General features: G+C 31.1%; 1 protein-coding gene across 1 annotated transcript in view; it reads right to left on the reverse strand.

Moving 5' to 3' along the window:
- LOC118188523 (E3 ubiquitin-protein ligase RNF167-like) overlaps positions 1 to 21756 on the reverse strand; it is a 74961-nt gene that overhangs the window by 17138 nt on the left and 36067 nt on the right. The window contains exons 5-8 of the mRNA XM_035358966.2: positions 19953 to 20034; positions 19314 to 19407; positions 4772 to 4895; positions 2006 to 2099 (exon numbers count right to left, since the gene is read on the reverse strand). Coding sequence (XP_035214857.2) covers positions 2006 to 2099; positions 4772 to 4895; positions 19314 to 19407; positions 19953 to 20034 — 394 coding nt within the window. The remainder of the gene's footprint in view (positions 1 to 2005; positions 2100 to 4771; positions 4896 to 19313; positions 19408 to 19952; positions 20035 to 21756) is intronic.

The following is a 21756-nucleotide window of genomic DNA, read 5'->3' on the forward strand; positions in this document are numbered from 1 at the left end:
AACATGATTTCAAGGTGGATTAAATCAGCAATATGGACAAAAGTCTAGTGTTATTTGATTATGCCATCAAATGACATTGTTGATATTAAAGGTTTTACGATCATTTTCGAAAAGGCAATAGATCATGAAAAATGCCGATTTAATGGTCGTTTTGTATTGTCTAGTAGATGAAACCATTTACTTCTACAATTATTTTGAAATGAAAGACTCTGTCTAAGGGTGCAAAATTTCCAAGTGAAGTTTTATGCCCATAAAAAAGTTTGGATGGCTGAGTATGGATCTTTGGAATAGCTGGAAAGAACATGAGCTGAAGAAAAAGGCACTGTATTTAATAAACGATACATGCTCCTTTGGGACTCATTCAAAGCTCATCTCACAGATAAAGTGAAAGAAGAGTATTGTGAAACGAAAACAAAAATGGCAGCAATACTAGAAGAATTGATATCTATGTTCCAACCACTAAATATTTGCTTAATGGAGTGTGCAGCAACAGAAGACAAAGCTATAAATATGTGGCCAAAAATGGAAATTAAAAATAAAGGAATTTAGTAATAATTACATAATGCGTAAAAGACACCTGGTTGGCGATTCCATCTGAAGTGATAGTTTGAGCTTTTAAAAAGTGCTGCATCAGTAACTGTATAGATAGCAGTGAGGATGATTTTGTGCATAAGAGGACATAAATTATAGTATGGGAAGTACTGAAAGGATGATGATATGCATCCAAATATCCCAATGAGTTAAAATGAATTTTATGAACTATTCAGGAACTCCAATTTTGACACAGACTTTGAAAGATTTACACTTTTTTTTTTTTTCTTTTTTTTTTTAAATAAAGGTTGCATTTAAAAAACCTAAAAAATAAGTTAAAAGATTAAAATAATTTTTCTTTCCCACTGCAACTTGTATGTGTTCATTATTTATGGTTTTCTACTATTATTTCTGGTAGATGTTTTGGTACTTTTCTGTTAGCCGGGCATAAATTTCACCATCATCAGATATTTTGTTTTGGTGATAACACAACCAAGCAATGTAAACAATTTGGAAAGAAAACAATTCATTTTCCTAAAATAAATAACTCATTTTATTTAAAATTAATTTTTTCATAAGCTTAAAGAAATAAAATGTGCTATACTTAGTGATTTATCACTTGTACATAACTAATGGAAAAATAAAAATGGAAGAATGTTTTTTACAAGATTAGCGGATCTGTATAAAAGCAGACTCCCATAACTTAGCTTTAGAAAAAGTTCCAAAAATGTTTGGCTTATATGTGGAAATATACATTACCTAAGTACTGCTTTTACTTAAAATCAATACAATTAACTCAGAAAAAGTACAAAATTATATATGACATAAAGACAATGTTATTATTTAAAAAAGAAATTACAATAATATCACATTTTAATCAGGGGGAAATTACTTTGGCAGATTTCCCAAAATAGTTTGCTTTAAATGCAAAAATGTCACATACATTATCAAATACACCACTTTTAGTCTCTCAATCAAATTGCTTAATTTCATTTAAGTTTGTATTTACCTTTAAAAGGACAAAATTAACAGTAGATACTGCAAATTCAGAAATAAATAAAGGCCATAATTTATTAATGTTTGAAAAAGATGCAAATTAATAAAATGTATGCAAGTGGAATGCACACTATCTGAATGGTAGTCCCAATTTAACTGAATTTAATTCCTTAAATTGAGGATATACTGTTAATATTTATTACTTATAAATTATCAAAACATCAAAAGTTCTATTGATAAATGCAATAATGCATTTATCAATAGAACTTTTGATGTTTTGCCTTTAGAAGTGGTGTTATATATTTTTGATTTTTTGATTTGAACTTTTGATGTTTTGCCTTTAGATTTTGCCTTTAGAAGTGGTGTTATATATTTTTTAAGCAAACTATGTAACTAACTACAGCATAAGTAAATATTAAGCAGATTGTGTTCTAAGATAAAATGAAATAAAGAATGATAAAAATATACAGAATTATACCTTTAGAAAATTTTGCAGTTGGTATTTGTTTGATTTGTCTACTTGACAACCTATTACGTCTACTTCTTCTCCTTTCTTGTATACATTTTATAAGCTATAATAAAAGTAATAACAATAATAAAATACAAAATACATATTTAACTTTTGATATAATTTTTTAATTATTTTAAAAATCAAGCACATCAATAACTCCCTAATATTCTCTCTATAATAATTTTCGAATTTCTTTATATAACTAATTACATTACTTGAACAGCAAAGAAAATTTCCAAAACATGCTTATGATAAGTTAAAAACTCATTCATTACATGATATACAAAATGACTGTACAATCTTATTTTGATGTGATTTATGCTCTTTTTTCATTAGTTTAAAGCAGGTATGGGACAATCAAATCCTCAAACCTGAAGAATCTTGGGGGGAAGGAATCAGGTTTGAAAAATCTGAATCATGGCACTTTTCTCTTTATTTGAATTTTTTGGATCCTAACCTAAAAATGATTAAAATCAAACTTTTAAAATATTAATATTACTGACACTCATTACAAGCATTTATTATGATGAGAGAACTAAGACTGGTGTACTTTTTTTGGGGGGGATGCAGCTGGATCACAAGTTTTGTTTTGTGGTGGCCCTGAAAGTAACTCTTAATCAATCTTCTATAAAAGAATTTAACTATTAGTCTTTGATATTTATTTGCACTAATTCTTAAAATAATACTGTCTCTTCTCCAATTGTTCTACTATAAATATATGTACAAACATGCAAAATGTTTGGACATTTATTTCAAAAATATATCGAGAAAATTAATCTCAAGTTTTAATAGTTTCAATTATGTACTTAATTTGCAACATTTCATTAGCATCTTTTTAATAAATAAAAAGTGTAAGAACTGCATTCTTAATTTCTCTCCCCTCCTCATGAAATGCACATTTGAGATTTTGCTATAAATAAGAATTATTTATATCGAAGTCCAAAACAGCAACTAACAGCAACTTTTTTTTTTTTTTTTTAATTTGCTAAAAAAAGAGAGAAATAATTAGCAATGCAGGATCTCACTTTAGCATACACATGCACTTTAGCTCACATATGTGCAGCACACATTTTTTCATAAACAAGCATGTACATGGTTCTGATTCTTAATTCTATTTTATAAGATTAATCGCCTCTGCACTGCAGAAACACAATCATTAACATAAATCTGTAAGATCAATAATTTCGCTCCGTAGCCATCTTTTTTCCTTGGTATACATCTCAAACCAAAATATTCTACCAAAGTTCATCAGAGTTTAATACGTGGTAACAGTCCATTTTAGTAGTAGTAGTAGATTTTAGTAAGTTCATCACTAAAAGTAACTTATAACCCTTGACACCAACTTGGTAGAGTATGTTGGCAAGGAGAAATTTAAGAAGTTTTTTTCCATATGCAAAAACCAGATTTTGGAAATGACATTAATAGACCAAAAGACTACATTTACAATTGTTAGAATTAAAAATAATTGATTTGTTGTTCAAATAAGCTTTAAATATATATGGAAATTTAATTGGGACTAAGGTAAGCCTTAAGCATATATAAGAAATAGATGTAAGTATACTAAATAACTGCACTATTTCAGTCTTAACTTCTTTAGCACACGATAGAAGCATGAGCAAATTTTACAGAACATTGTGAATATAGCGGATACTAGCTAAGCTTTATGATAAGAGCCGTGAATTTGAAGGTTACTGGATATCACAAACCAAAAGTGAAATTTTCCAGTTAATGAAATTTGTGAAGAAATGTGGAGAAGTGGTAATAAATGAAGATGATATCACAGAAATTTGTCATTACGATGACAATGCCCCAATAATCCATCAACTAATGGATGATGAAATCTATAGTATGGTGACTGGACTGAGAAGGGCAGGCTGGTCCATAAGGGAAATCTCAGCTGACACACACACCTGGACGCGCCCACGGTGGACAATGGCACAGTGTCTTGTTCTCAGATGAATCAAGCTTCTGTTTTTCAATGATAGTCACCACGTACGAGTGTGGCGTCTATGTAGAGAAAGGTACAATGCATCTGGCAGAAATTACGAAACACACCAGAACGCGGCACCATGGTTTGGGGGACAACTGTGTACAGTCCCAGGTCACCTCTAGTTCTTATTCAGGGCACTATGACGGCCCAAAGATATGTGGATGATGTCTTGCAGGTATTAGCCGATGCTAATTTAAAAAGTGCCCTTTATTAGCAAAATAACACCTGCCCACACACTATTCGCATCAGCCAACATGCTCTACAAGGTGTACAGATGCTTCTGACTTTGTACCCAGATGTGTAGCTTTGTGTGGACAATCTAAAATCTGGAATCGCAGAAGTCCTAATGAATCCAGATCTTAGATTTTGTACTGTTTTAAGTAAATTCCTCCTTCTTGTTATATGGAAGAGTATGAAAACCTTTTAGGATTCATATTCACAAAAAATATAAAATTTGTTCCATCTCTAACTTAATTATTATTCTTCCTTTTTTAATTTTGATGTTTAAAATAAAATTTTTATTTGATGCACTAATTTCTTTTTTTCAGCTTTGAAGTATTATTTTAAATTACCAACACAATTTCCATAATCAATTTTGTGTTTTATTTTCATATTTAAAGTATCATATCAAAGTTTATATTAATATTCTTATTCTCTTTTTGATAAAATTTTCTTTCATATTACAGGAAAAGTCTTGATATATAATTTAAATCTATAAAGAAAGAAAAATAAAAATAAATTACCAAGCACATCATGAATAGCAGCATTACAAAGAAACACACGCCTAGGACAGCACCAAACAGGTACATGTAATAAGTGATATTAGGAGTATTAGGCTTTATTCTCAGTCTGTAGTTATAGCGAATGCTAGAAAAAATTTCAGATTAAACATATTTTCTTCAAATCAATAAGAACAGTCAGAAACTAACATATCAAAAATAATTTTAGCATTAAATGATAAAGAATCGATATGTATGTATGTATTTAAATATGTATGTTTCTTGCAACCCCTAGAGCCATCAAATTTTGATGACATGTAGTCCTCCACTGGAACATGTGCCCCTCGAAACTCAAATTTTAGATTTTTTTAAATATTTATTTTGCATTTATTGAACTTTTGATTGAAAACTCAACAATTTGAAAGCTTTGAGTTGTCACTCTGCAGAGTGTAAGATAATTCTTACAGATTTAATCAAAAAACTCAGCAATATAAAAGAAGTGTGTTGTCATTCAGCAAAATGCAACATATCTATTGGTCTTTTGAATTAAATCATGCTGAGGAAAAATGACAGCTTAGCCACCGAATTCTGCAAACATACAGTCGTCCACACAAATAAGTGCACTTTAAAGTTGAATTATTATTTTTTCAATTCATTTAATATTTTTTGTGAACTGAAGGAACTTTTGATAAAAACTCAATAATATAAAAATTTTGTGTGGCCACTTCATGAAGTATAAGATATTTATGTTTCAAAAATTTAATCAAAAGACCCAATAATATATTGTGCATTGCTCCTCAAAGCAACACACAATGTATAAATTTGCCAACAAACTCAGCAATTTAAAAGAAATGTGTTGCCACTGCCCAAATTAAAATATTTTTTACTTCCATGGAACACTGTGTTGTCGTTCAGCAAAACATATGATAATATTTAATTTTTCTTTCAAATTTATTCTGTTATTAATTTATGTAATTAATTCTGTTATAATTAAGCAACTTAAAAGCAATAAATGTATATTTATTTCAATTGTTATTAACTGCTAGCTGGACTCATGAAATTACATTACTGGACTTAATATCATTATATATATATATAACAACAATTGTTCACTTTATGCAAATTAATTTAGTCTTAAAAAATTCTTTAAAATTTTTAGGATTAATTATTTCGATTATTAAAATTTTTTCATGTTTTTAGGTACTTGCACTTAATTTACATATGCTTTCTGAATTTGAATGATATTGAAAATTAGTTCACAGCAATAACTAATCTTTTATTTGTACACAATTAAATTTTCATAATTAAAATTTAAATTAGCTTTATATGAATGAGAGAATATTTGTTAAATTCAAATTTCATTCCTTGCAGCAATGGCGCAAGAGAATTATTTCATTTTAATTTAACTTTATTATTAATTTCTTATGAAACAATTATAATATATATATTATAAAAACTACTTTAAGCAGCTAGCCACACAAGTGGTTAGTTCAAGTTAAATTTTACTTTCATATATTACTTATATGATTCCAAGACTAATTTTATTTTGCCTGCCTGTGTTACAATAAACAAAAAGATAACTGAAATAATATGCAGAAGACATAAAATACATAAATTTTTAAGCTGTCCCACAGTTAAAAAAAAATTGCTCAACCATGTTGAAAAATCTAAAAGCACACATAATTAAAATGAAAAATATATTCCACCTTAACATGCTAAAACTACATTTAAGATTTAGTAAAAAAAAAAAAAAAAAAAAAAAAGAAGGAGTTTTTGCAGACGACCTGTCTCCACTGTCAGCTAGAACTAGAATGAATGGTGCAATCAAGTTCCCTCTCTTTATTATTATTTCCTTCAGGACTGTTTCTTTGATGTACCTCAAAGTGGCATACTTTTTCAAAAAAAAAAAAATTTTTTTTTGGAAGAGATATGGGTACTCTTCAAAAGAAAAAATTTGGAAGAGATATGGGATTTGTTATCAGGACTGAATTCAGAAATGCACGTATGCATGTGTGTATGTATGTATGCACGTATATATGTACACACATGCACATAAATGTATCCATATATGAACACATCCATCTATACATACATACACACACAGATACACTTCTGAATCTGATTCCGATAACAGATTACTGAGATATGTAGATACATATATTTGTGCAATGGAAAGATCAAGAAAACAAAATGAAGGCAGAATTTTCATTTATCTCAGAAAAATTCCTTAACCTATAGTTTATAATTAACAGAAAAAATTTGATCTCCTGATTTTAAGGTGGAATTCTTTAGGTTACATTTTAGTACAAACAAGCTAGCACTCCAGGAATATTTTGAGTTTCGAATCTGTGAACAGGCTGGCTGCATGGGTGTTTTCGTGGTTTTCTCCATGTGTAACATGTACACGAGCCAGTTTCCCTTAGAAAGTCCTCCACAAAGGCATTCCTCCCCTTAGGCAGATAGAAATTGTGTGCTTTGTCATAATTAATTACACCACCACCAGGAATATTCCTGTACAATTCTTTTTATCTTCATTAAAACATTGCTTTTAATTTTCACTTAAGCTAAGCTAAAAAATCTGTTCCACATTCAATCTTAATGAACACACAACAAACTGTGACAAACAATAGATAGCCTCCCAAAACAGTTCGAAAGCATTTCAAGAAAATCAACAACAACAACAAAATAAATAAATAAATAAATAAAAATAGAAATAAAATCTTATATTATGGCCAAATGGGTGTTTTTTCATTTATAGACACGTATACCCTTCTAGAGCATTTAGGCTAAGAACACTTTGGGCTAAAAATATTTAAAAACAGCATACCTTTAGAATTTTTGAGATAAATATGTTTTGTTCCCTACAGTGCTGCTAATGCTCGCTTTGAAATTGCTGAGTTTTTTTAATCAAAAATTTGTTAAAGTCTTACAAAATATGAAACAGTCAATAAAAACAGATTTGAAATTCTAAATTCGGGTTTCAAGGTGGCCATGTTCGGATGGAGGACTATGTTATTCAAAATTTGATGACTCTAGGTACCAATGCTTTTTCACAATGCAAGAAACATACATGCATTCATGCAGATTCTTCATTATCCAGTTTCCTTAAATATAACACCACAAGACGATAATAGTTTGTAGCAACACATTACATTTAAGTGATTTAATGCAAAATGCCATTTCGAGACTAATAGCCCTTCTGGTCTAATGCTCCTTTGGGCTAATAATCTTAAAGAATTCAGATTTTAACAATTGCTCAAACAGATTTCTTAAGGTTTTTTAAGCTCTTGCCGAGTTCGCAGTCCACCAGCCTGCTGTTGCATTTACTCCTGCACCATTTCCTTTTGGCTTAACGAATGATTTTCTTTGCACTTACGCCATACATAGTTCAACATAAAAATTTTAGAAGCAATATACATTTAGAATTAAATACGCAGTGTTAAGTGTTGGGATAATTTTTTTTCACGCTTTTCTCAAATCATATCAGTGCTCTCTTTTCTTAGTAAGATGGCTTGCAAACTTTTTTCTGTGGTTTTTATTATTAACATTTTGTGTGTTAACTTTATTTATTAACCTGTTCTGGACCAATGTCGATTCCACTCTTACCAGCCCAGTGCCAATTTTTAAATGCGAGTAGATGGTGCTAAATGATAACGGTTTTCACATCGGTTAAGCCAAGTGGCTTTTGACCTGCATGTATGAGCATCAGTTTCTGTTCTGTGCTTCTGGTTTTGATAGATTTATTGGTATAAATACACTGGGAATCACCCTTTTAAGGCTAAGGGACCGGAGTGTTTCTTTATTTCGTTAGGGATTTCATTTTTTTGTCGCCTTTGTTTTTATTCTTTGCATTTTTCGTTATTAGAATGTGCAGAAGTACATTCAGGCCAGTATTTTCATTTTTTTAAGAGAATGTGAGAAAACACATCTAGCTGACTACAGTGGGTGAAATGTCGCCAAACTTCCATGATGGAAAAACTCAAACCAGTTGCCCTTTTTTATGCTTATTTTAAAACTTAACATAGACCTTTCTCGGCTAATTAAAAAGCAACTTTACAACTTTATTACAAAAGGAGAAATGCCCAATGCATGATTTATCTTACTTGCTCGGCGAAAAAAAGCCATCATTGTACTGTGTGTTGATCCATGTTTTGAATTATTTCACATATAGCACAATTATTAAATTGGAATTTAATTACCTACAGATAATTGCTGCTTAATTTCCTTTTACATTTTGTATTACACATTTATTTGTATTAGTAATTTTGTTTTTACGTGTACTGTATTTGTTGTCATGTGTATTGTTATAATTTTAGTATTTCCCATGTTCCATTTATTTCTAATATAGTGATATTCATATATTAATACATATTAAGAATTAGTATATTAAGTATGTAACTTCAAAAATTAAAGTCATTATATTTAAATGCTGATTTTATATGAATTTTTTTGTAAAAGTAGGCTTAACTGCTGAAAATTTGTGGGCTGGGGGCAAAGTTCCATTTTGGGTGGTTCAGTCCGGTGGCTGCACTTCATTCTTATTCAAATCACAAAACATTGAAAAACAGCATATTTTAAAACAGTCTTGCTGTGCATGTATGTGCATATATGTATTTGTGGTTACATATATACATGCATACATGAACACATAAGTTTATCCATAAATACATTTCTGAATCTGGTCCTGACAACAGAACAGCACCGGGATGATTAAAAAAAACTTTTATTTTTTTGCAGGTATGCTTAGAAATACATCTATTTTAAAGTAATGGCAAAAACTTTATAGGTTATAATGCAAAATGTTTTTGGAAAATTTATAAAGATTACTAAAAAAATACAAACTTTAAAAATAAATCATAAAATATCTGAGAGTTTTATTTGGATTGAACCTAAATTTAGAACTAAGAAAGAAGGGATCAACTAAGTTTAAAAAAAAAAAAAAAAAAGATTTAACAAATATATAGCAAATTCAATTAACATTGAGGACCTAAAGTTTTGGGAGATAATTTTTTAAAAACTACCAGCACGATTTTTTACAAAACTTGGCATTTAGGCATAATCTGAGTTGTAGAATCAAAGTATGGAAAAAAAATTGGTTTGCCATTTCAGAAAAAGTCCGATTTTGTGTCAAAATAAATATTAGAACAATGTTGTCTGCTGCGCAAAAAAAGGGGGGAGAGACAGTTCTTTATCTCAAGTTCTACTGGGCTGATTGACGAAATTCGAATTACGTTTTTCATGTCTCGAAAGTGTGACTTAAAATATATATTTGATTTATATATAGCATTGTTCTAACACAGGTATTTTGACACAAAATTGGACTTTTTCTGAAATAACATACCAATTGTTTTACATATTCAAATTATACGACTCAAATTATGCCTGTGTGAAATTTATGGAAAAATTCAAAAATTTATCTTGGGTCAATTTTTTTCAGTTTGCTCCAAGAATTATTCACTTGCTGAACTTCTTAATACATGGCAACCAATTTTTCTTTCCCTTCTATTATGCCGGAGTGGAAAAAAGGCACTTCATTCCTACCTTTTTTCATTGTGCGTCAGTGTAAAAATAGTCACATCTTTCCTACTTTCAAATAATTTTAGCAAAGTGTCTAAATCACATTTGATGTTTTATCGCTTTCAACAAATATGCCAAAATTCAAAATGTGTCAATATAAATTCACGTATATCTTTGGAAATTTTGAATAAAATACTGTAATTTTTTCCAGGAATGCTTAGAAATACATCTACTTTAAGATGATGGCAAACTTTTATGGATTACAATTCAAAATTATTTTTGAAAAATTTATAAAACTTATTTAAAAATACAAATTTTAAAAATAAATAAAATTTTTTAAATGGGTGAATTTTATTTGGAATGAAACTGAATTTCGAAATGCGAAAGGAAGAATCATATAAGTTTAATAAAAAAAGATTAATAAATATATACCAAATTCAATTAACATTGAGGAGCTAAAATTTTGAGAGCTAATTTTTTTAAAAACTACACATGCAAATTTTACAAAACTTAGTAGTTGGCGTAATTTGAGTCGTAGAATTGAAATATGGGAAAAAAAAAACTGGTGTGTTATTTCAGAAAAAGTTCAAATTTTGTGTCACAATACCAATATTAGAACAATGCTAGATATAAATCTAATACATATCATAAGACACAATTGCGAGACATGAAAAACGTAAGTTGAATTTCGTCAATCGTCCCAGTAGAACAGGAGATATAGAACTGTCCCATCCTTTTTTTTTTTTTGCACTGTTCATAAATCCAATACATATCCTAAGTTACACTTTCAAGACATTAAAAACATAAAGTTAAATTTCATTAATCGGCCCAGCAGAATGGGAGACATAGAGCTGTCCCTTTTTTTGTTTGCAGAGTGTACTTATGTATATTACATATGGCTACTGGTCCAAAACAAGGACCTCTTAATCAAAAACAAGCAACTAAATTAATATAATAAATAATTCAAATAAATATTCTTGCAACTTTTAAAATTACTAAAGGTATCTAATTTCAGAATTTCATATACTAAAGTCCAGTACTCAAAATATTCTTTCCACATAAAAAAGCAATGTCTACAATTCAAGAATAAAATTATTTATCTATACAAATTTACAACTCACAACATATAATTATCTCAGTATATTCTCCATCTTTAGCAGTATAAAAGCATTAAGTATTCTAAATGATCAAACACACTTAAATTATACTGTTTTATCTGGCTCTATCTGCATAGCTATGGCAGTGTTCCCAGACCTATAAGCTCCTTAAATTGTGCCATGAAATTCGAGGATTTAAATATGCATTTTATGCCAGTTAGAAAGGACTACAAACTGCATATTTAATATGAAGCTATCAAAACATTTTACTCTGTGACGGACAGCAGCAACTTGTTAATACCTACAATAATGTTCAATGTATCTTTTTTGCTAGGGATATTGAACAGCTGCATGGAAAATCCACTAGATAGATTGGTAGTTCCCTTTAAATTTCTTTTCCTGCATGTTTTATTTACTGGTACAGTACAAAGTCCGTAATCTAGACTCGTTGGGACTTTGACTTCGGCGATACCGTAGGGATTTTTCCGGAGTAGAGATAATCAATTTAAATCTGGTAAGATGGTATGCAGAAATTATAATTAAAAATATGAAACCGTAATTTATGAAATAAAGAGCAATTATGATCTAAAGGGTATCAAAATTTATAAAAAAAGCTTAATATTTATTTGTTTACTTTATTAAAATGTTTTTCAATGCAAGTTGTTTAAGCTGCTTCGTTTTTTGTGCTAATACTTTCTTTAATTCTATAAACAGACATAATTTTTTGTTCAGTTACAAAGTTCCACTGTTCAAGTCCTGTAATTGCTGTGTCGAGAATACCGACTAACTTGTCAATCGAAATTTTTTCATTTTCAATAACCTCTCTCTCACTTTCTTCACTATAGGAAGCGGTATTTTCTAGATCCAGAACCATACTACAGATTTTGCCGTCTGTTAATTGATTGATGATTGGGGGCATTGTCGTTGCAATGAAAAACTTCTGTTATATCATCTTCATTTATTACCGCTTCTCCACATTTCTTTACAAAATCCAATAACTGGAAAATTTCACCTTTAGTTTGCGATGTCCGAAAACCTTCAAATTTGCAGCTATCATCTTCATCGTCCTCACCATGAAATATAGTAGCTGGCCATAAATTATGCCAAGTATTTTTTAACGTATCTGCAGACACACCTCCCAATGTGCATGCATTAACGTGCATGCGCAAAGCATACAAAAAAAAAGTTTGTGACTTTGAGGTCCGGATTATAAATCATTTCAGAGAATGGACGTCCAGATTACGGATTTTGTACTGTATTTTAAAGTACAATTACTAAATGATTCTTATACACTGAGTACTGCAAATCCTCTGACAAATCAAAGTCTGAAATGCTAACAAGTAAACTGATCGTATACTTCCTTTAAATTTGCTATGACTTCCAAAATAAATGATGAAAACATGATTTGAAATTCCATTCCATATGCAAATTCAGAAGATACATGTAAAACAGGATCCAGAGTTATGCAGACTGCAGGAAACCTGAAGTACTTGCTTCAGGTAAAAGATAAATTTGGTACAAAGTGTAATTAAATAGCAACATAAAAACGATAGGTATTTAGAGGGAGCAGCTTTAAATCTGCATCAAGTGTTAAATTCTGTCATCGTAACTCTGACTGGAATTCTTTAATAGTAGTTAGCTGCTGATGGTGCAAAGACTAATCTTTCTTACATCAAAAATAGTTTCAATACACAGAATATAAGATATGCTGGCCTGTCACAAAAGACTTGTTTAACTTTTGAAAAAGCATACAGTACAATATACTCCCTCTCAAAAATTTTTGTATTTTTAGGAGTATCATCATACACATTCCTCAAATTCAATAACTAAGCTACATTATATACATATACATCCAAATTGATCTTATCTAATAATCCACCATCCCAAAAACAAAACACCAGCCAGAACTAGTGGCAACATGTTGAAATAAATGAAGGCATCGAAAACATCTACCTTCCACTGGCAACCCCAACTATAAACACAAATAGAAATTCACAATTTGAACAAACATTTCATTCTTTATGTAGTGCTTTGTTGGACTACATGACATGTATCATCTCTTAAAACAGTACTTATGGAAAATAATGTTGACCATTTTTGCCTATTAAAGAAAAGATGCCAAACTACACAATTTTTCACCAAAAATTTTTGCACGCTGGGTTTGGTGTAACCTTGAGGTCATAATTTTTATGAAAATGAAGATATTGGTGATTTCACGAGCTGAAAATTTCACGAAATTTAGTAAGAGAAAAACTCCTGATTTTTTATTATTATTTGAGGTGGGGGGGGAAAAAAAAGTATTTTCAGAGACTTGTATTTTCTTGTGAAAATTAAAATAATTGCTTTTATAGCATATCTCCTTAATAAAAAATAAAGGAAATTTTTAATGAAAAATTAAATATAAATAAATGATAATATAATAAATTTGAAAGAAAAATAAGAATAGAATGTTTCTTCTTAGTAAATGGGATTTTTTGGTTTGGCGCGGTCTCTTGTGGTCGACAGGATTTTCCGTAAGCACCCTTAAAACTGTATACAATACTACACAATATGTATTTCATATCTGCACCACCTCTTGAAATTAATAAAAATGTCATAAATACAAAAAAACATTTTAAATGTACAATGCAGCATACAATACTTTCTAAGTGCAGTTTTGTTTAATACTGGCAATGTTTTATTGTGCATAATTTACTGATTGAAATTTATGGTATTAATGCATGTTACACAGGGTTCGTACACATTTCCTTACATGAAAATTAAGGACTTTTAAGGACCATCAAAGAAAAAATTAAGGACCTATCAGCAAACAAACAAACAAAACAAAAACAAAAACAAAAAAAAAAAAAAAAAAAAAAAGAATAGAATAGAATAAAGCAATTATCCATACAACTGACTTCATGCTTGTAATTTCACTTTAAGAAACTAACAGAAGTGTGTATTATGTACTATTATTAAATTCAATTTAATACTTACCATAAAACAATTTTGAAAATTAAACTAACTCCCTATAAGTTATGAAGTAGATAACATTAAATTAGAAACATAATTTCTTGAAAAACATGTATAAGTGTATTTTACACTAATAACGGTCACTATTTTAGAGATTTACATGATTATTATTTAACTTATTTGATATTTATTGAAACACAGTCAACTAGTATCATAATCACAATGTAAGAATATTTTGCAGATTAAAATAACTGATTTTCCTTGGTTTTTTGAAAGATACTAGAATAATAAACTGTACAATAAAAGATACAAAGCATTTGTGCTTTTTTTTAAATCTGAAATCTTTTAAGCTATTTTAACATCTAATTTATTTATGTCTATTTTCTTTTCTTTAACTATTCTTCTAAGTTCATTTGCTTTGATAAACAAATCAATGTTCCTGCTGGTCTCAGCTTCATCTGCTAAAGCATCTACTTCTTCATTAATATCTTTAATGTCCCTTTGAAGAAATTTTTTCTTCTGCTTCATATAATCAATTTCTTCCTCAATAATATTTCTTTTCCTCTTTGAATTTTCAGATTTAGTTAAAGATTTTTGTTCTTCTAAATACTGAACTTCTAAATAACGAACTCCACTTCTTGCAGAAGCTGCTGCTGATCTCATTTCTTTATTAGTTTCGATATTAAGAACACCTCCAGAAAATTTTATGTAATCAAATACTGTACGTTGAAAAATGTATGATGAGTCACTTAAATTTTCAATTTCAATTGCTTTATTTACAGAGAAGCCCCTTTCCACAGAGGTCTGTTCATGTGACAAGATAAGAATACTTGTCACAGTGAATACTTGAATAGTGAAAATATACATTTTTTACTCTCTCTCTCTCTCTCTCTCTCTCTATATATATATATATACATAATTTATTTTCTAAACAATATTGATTAATTGATTATATTATCTCCTAAGTTTAATTAAAGTAGAATCCATACTGGTAAGTTGTATTTTGAAAGATGTATATATATATATGTATGTATATACAGTACAAAGTCCGAGATCCAGACATCCAATATCTGGAATGATCTAAAATCCGGACCTCAAAGCCACCACCAACCAATTTTTTAGGGCTTTTTTGAAGGGAAGGGGTATGCTTTACGCACGCGCATTAGATTTTTTCCTCATCATAAAAAAACATGTCGGAAATCCCGATTCTTAATCTCAGTTTGACGCTAAATAAAATATCTCATTATTGAAGAAATAATTATTTTAGCATAAATTTGTGTGATTAGTAACTTGACTCCATAGCTGCGTATATGCTTGGCATAATCTCAAAACGAAACATTTGTTAATTTTACACCAACTAATATTTTATATCCTTGATGCCGAAATCGCGAATCATTATTTATTGTATTTTGCTTTCATCACCGCATGTTTATCAACAGATGACATGATGAATCATGCAGCGACGCCAAATAACAGAGTATTATCCGATTACAGATTTAAGTTTAATGCGCTAAAATGTTGACAAGGGGAGATTTAGCAGAAATTTCTTTCCTTATGCTAAAAATAGATTTTGTTAATGATACTCATAGGACAAACGATTATATTTAGTGCTATTTGAATTAAGAATAACTGATTTGTTATTCACATAAAGCCAGAATCAGCACCAGATCTCGCATGGCCGCACCAGGCGGCAGAATTTAGCGAAGTGAAACAGAAGTTTTTCATTGCGATGACAATGCCCAATCATCAATCAATTAACGGAGGGCGAAATCTGTAGTATGATTCTAAATCCAGAAAATACAGCTACCGATAGTGAAGAAAGTAACAGAGAGGTTACTGAACGAGAAAAAATTTTGATTGACAAGTTATTCGGAATTCTCGACACAGCAATTACAGGACTTGAACAATGGAACTTAATACCTGAACAAGAAATTATATGTCTATAGTATTAGTCTAAAGTATTAGCAGAGAAAACAAATCAATCAACTCACATTGAAAGAAATGTTTAATAAAGTAAACATATAAATATTAAGCTCTTTTCTTTTGTAAATTTTGATACCCTTTAAATCATAAATGCTTCATTATACAACATTTTATATATAATACGGAATGTATACTTTCAGTTAAACTTCTACCCAATAACTTTAGTAATTCATGAAAGTTAATTTTGCGTCTAGTTTATTCAGGAAAATTAGTTTCAATCAGTTGTTTTCAGCTTTAAAAATATTAAAATTTTTTAAATTAGTTAGTTGTTTTCAACTAATAATTGTATCGCCATTAACAAAAATAATGCATTACTATCAACAGCATAGGATTAAACCAAATACTTAATTGTCTACTGAAGCTTCAAAATGTATTTCTGAACTTCACTTTTTCTCGGCTAAAGTTTTAAAGTACACCGAATTTGCCCTTGGCGACCTAAAATCGAAATGGAGCCAACACATTTCTCGCGAAATCGATAACAGACCCTCTGCAGAAATAAACTCATAATCCCGATATCCCATACATATAGTATGTGCAAAAGAGAATAAACTCCGTAGAAGGTGATAAAAAAATTAATTTATGGCTTAATTGAAACAAACGCAGAAATTAAGCTAAGCAAAACCGTGTAAAAACAAATTGAAATGATAAAATGAAACTTAATTTTCATGTGAATTTTCAGTGCTGAAATCTAGAAATTTCAATTTGTTTCAGACAAAGACCACATTTAGCTTTATAAGGATTGTCATCCATCAATATCCAGTCTTTGTAGTCAGCTTGATGAAGCCACAGTTTATTGAAAATGCACTTTCCACGCATCTCGTTCCTATTGACGTCGGAAGGGTTGTGGCCTTCCAGGTTGGAACTGCTCTAATTTTGGCAAATATTTTCAGAATCCCCCCCTTTTTTTTTCTCGAGCACCTTCATCATCACTTTTGCCTCTTAATGAACTTCCGGCTTCACGCTTTCGTCACAATCTGCCTAAATTTATGGATAACACCAGTTTCGAAAGATTGGGTAAATAGCCAATCAGACACCGATACTTTCGTTCGGGTAGCTAATTTTTTTTTTTTCATTTGCAACGCAAATTTGCCAACAGATTGGCTAAGAGCCGCGTAATTTTAATTCCATATTCATGAGAAATTGAAATTCACACTTAGAATGGCAATCATTAGAAATGATAAGAAATGTCAAATGAGCAAAATTAAGGACCGTTTATTAATTTTGGCCAAAATTAATGACTTTTAAGAACCAAAAATCATTTTTGAAAAAATTAAGGACTTTTCAGGACCATACGAACCCTGTTACATGTATATCAGAACATTCAGCATTATCTATAATATTACATCAGTGCAGTGAAATACACTCATTCCCATAAAAATTTGCGCACCACAAAAGAGTTGTTAGAATAAAACAAAATTTTACATATGTAAGTACTACTTTGATATAAGTAAATGATTAGAAAATCAAAGAAAAGGGGATAATTTATTGCAGAAAAAAGTACACATGAATGGAAATTTTAGTACTCTGTTAGGTCACCTCTAGTGCAAATGCATGATGCGATACGAGCGGGCCTTGAGGCATGCACGTTCCGTATGGTGTTCTGAGACATCTCATTTCACAGTTGCTGTAAACGTGCATCTAGTTCGGCCAATCTCGTAGGCTGTCCAACTTGCCGTCCCAAACGATCCCAGATATGCTCGACTGGTGACAAACCTGGGGATTGAGTAGGCTAGGTAAGGGAGTTAATGTGGTGGAGGCAGTCTTGTGAGATCCATGCTGCGCGTATCCGAGTATTGTCTTGTTCAAAACAGGCTTCTGAGAGTACTGCCAGGAGTGGCAACACATGTGGCTGAAAAATGTCATGGACGTACCGCTGGCCTATCATTGTGCCATGGATCAATATTAGGGGTGATCATGTATCGTGAGCAATGGCACCCCATACCATCATGCCAATTGTGAGAACAGTGTGTTGCTGTAAAGCGAAGGCAGGAATGAGGCATTCACCATGGGGCCTCCACACACAAACACAATTGTCATCATTCGTTGAATTGAATCTAGATTCATCACTGAAGATGACCTGGTTCCATTCCGTTAAAGTAGAATCCTATCAAGTGCGACACCACTCCAAATGGAGCTGTTGGTGGGTGGGTGTCATTGGCAGCAAATGCAATGGGTGCCGTGATAACAGATGTCCTTCAACCAGGCACCTTGTGATGGTTCGGGAAGACACCTACGACCTTAATGAAGCTGCTGCCTGTGTCTGGATAGCAGCCAATGTGGCAGTTGGCTCTACGTGTGCATGTCGTATGATGTGACGTTCTTCTCGATGAATGGTCTGTCGAGGGCATCCTGAGCCTGGTTGCTGTGTAAATGACATCTCTTCTGCTCACTGGTTCCAACACCTCCTCACAATAAAATCAGAACGGCCTACCTAATGAGCTATTCGCTGAGCTGACTACCCAGCTTCCATCAACCCGATGATTCTTCCCCTCTCAAACTCTGACAGCTGCTGATATTGGCTTTGATGTTGGCGTAACGGCATGTCTACCTCAGTGTTTCCTTAGCAAAAGATTAAGTACACTCAAACAAGCTCTGCTTACCTGTTTTATACTCCAAGAAAAACAAAGTACAATGCCCTCTAGTGGCATTATGCAATGTGCAATCACGCTGAATTTCTAATCATTTGCATATCTACCCAACATGTACCTTCATGCCAAGTTTCGTTACAATCCCACAACTATTTCTTGTGCTCAAATTTTTATGGCAATGAGTGATATGAGGCACTTCTGTAAACAGAAAACAAAAAAAGGGGGAGCTTTATTTAGAGGAGCTGAAAAATAGCTCAAACCAGTTTTTCTCCCTTTTCTTTTACTTTTTTTTTAATACAACAGTAATCTTAATCACATTTAAAAAACATTCTGAACTTACAATTTCACAAAAATAAACTATTTCGAATATGCATAGCAATTTACTTTCTTAACATTTAAAGGAAAATAAAATATGCGTAATTATCTTACCTATTATTATATAAATAATTACTGCGGATCTGTACACCATCTTCATATGACACAAATACAAAATGTATATCAATTTGCATGGTTGGGAATGGCACTGAAAATATTAAATTCATTTCAAAAATGAATATGAAAAATGCAAATCACAAAAGGCAAAATTTTGCTATAACAAGGTTTAACACACACATTAAACAAACAAACTATGTACGTAACCCTGCAATTTTTTATTAAAAAACAATAACACTACAACACTTTTTTTTCCCCTTAAGATAGAATAATATTTCTCTAGAATACAATCAACCACATATATATATAACTTTAGTAGCTCCTTTTCCCTCCCCTTTTTTTTTTTTTTTTTTGGTAGAAATATATTTTGGACTTTTTTAATATAAAATCAAGAACAAGACACTTAATAGCATATTCAAATAATTTCATCTGATTTAATCCCTACCCCCACCTTTTTTTTTAATCCGGGAGACAAAGAACTTAAATACTGAAATTAATTTCATAATTATGTTACATGTGATACATGTTTTCTTTCCAAGCAAATTTATTTATATAGGGAAACATGATTTCTTCTAAAGTCAAATCCTAATAAGCTCACTTTAATGCAAAATAATGAGAATAATAAAATGCTATTACCAACATGGAAAAATTCAAATGCCAAAGGTGAAGGATCAAATATTACAGCCACATCATACCCTGCCTTTTCAGCATTTCGAACCTAAAACACATAACAAATATTTATAGCATTCCAACAGCATTTACACTTGTATGCTTTCTACAACAAAAGAAAGATATATTTTGCATAGCTAAAGCAGCTTTGTTAATTGTTAAATACAAATTTGGCAATTATGAGTATGATTTCTAAGTGCAATCGCTCTTTTGTCACACAAGTCAGCATTACCCTTTAAGATTAAAAAGAAAGACTGCTATAAACCAAGTACTTTTACACATCATACTAATGATAAAATAACAAAAGCAGGCAGCTTTATTTAATGACTAGCATATATAGAAAGAAGACAACAATTACCAGTTAGCTGTGGAATGATAAGTACTATTATAATAGGACTAATATCTATTTCTTAAATATAATTATTAAACTTTGAGTATAGTGGCAGAAATATTACTATGGAACATACAACATTAAAATTTTAATGAATGATTAAAAATTATTAAAAAGAAACATGACAGACAGATAAGAAATTTATGGTTTTAATAGTAATTGAAAACAATAAGAAGATAATTATACAAACTTACAAAATTTTGACGATTCTGCAGTATTCAAATGCAATGTTGAATATTTTCATATATTTTCAAGTTAATGAATAAAAGTATAACTCACAGTTTTAAAACATCAAACATTATTCAAATGTATTCTGAGTTTGCAATTATTTTAGATGTGCAATATAACACTGATTATTGATTACATGAATGGCTGTAAATCAACACTTCTTTGAAGTGGGATTGGCAAAGATACTGTGGAATAATATACATCAAGAATAAACAAAATTCTCTGAATAATACTTTAAGAGAATTATATGATTTTTTTAAAATTAGTATTTACTTAGGGCATAATGATAATTATGGCCAGCAACGGAATATACAATTGATTATGATACTGGTCACAAAATAGATAATAGTGTTTGGGAAATTCTGGGATTAAAACAGCATTATTAATTATTAACACATACACTAAACAGCCAAAACATTATGACCACCTGCTGAATAACATGTTGCATGACCTTTGGCCAATAAAACAGCTGGCCTTGGCGTGGATGCCAGAAGTTCTTGATAGATGACTGGAGACAGGTTGTACCAAATTTCTACACAGCGGTCACACAAAGTCAAGATATTCCAACATCAACCACACCAACACAATTCGAGCCTTGTGACATAGGGCATTGTCCTGCTGGAAGATTCCATTTTCTCTTGGGAAGAGAGATGCAATGTAAGGCTGCAACTTATCCTCAGTTATGTTCAGGTAGTCTGCAGCTTTCATGGTCTGTTCCACCAAAAATTAGGGTCCCACAGCTGACAATGAGAATATCCCCAAAGCATAATACCACCCCCACCAGCCTGTGTAAGACCTGCTGTATGGGCGGGCGGTGGAGGGAATTGATCATCAGGAAAACTCTACCCTGCCACAACCATCACTGTGATGAATGAGAAATTGTGATTCATCTGACCAGGTAACTGTCTTTCACTTAACCATGCTCCAATCTCAAACCACTGTAGGCATAGCTGACAAAGACACTAAGTCAACAGAAGCAGACAAGTGGGGTGTCTGTTCCGCAGTGACACACCTAACAGTGCCACTGAACTGTGTTCTGAAACACTTGCGCTTGGACCTGCATTGTATTGGGCTGTCAGCTGAGCCACTGTCTGGCACCGATTTTGCTTTACTAACTGAGACAATCTCCGAAGCCCTTTTTCCTTGATAACC

The sequence above is a fragment of the Stegodyphus dumicola genome, chromosome 4 (assembly GCF_044657685.1).
Source record: "Stegodyphus dumicola isolate Sdum_Otavi_A_Nest chromosome 4, ASM4465768v1".
Lineage (NCBI taxonomy): Eukaryota > Metazoa > Arthropoda > Arachnida > Araneae > Eresidae > Stegodyphus > Stegodyphus dumicola.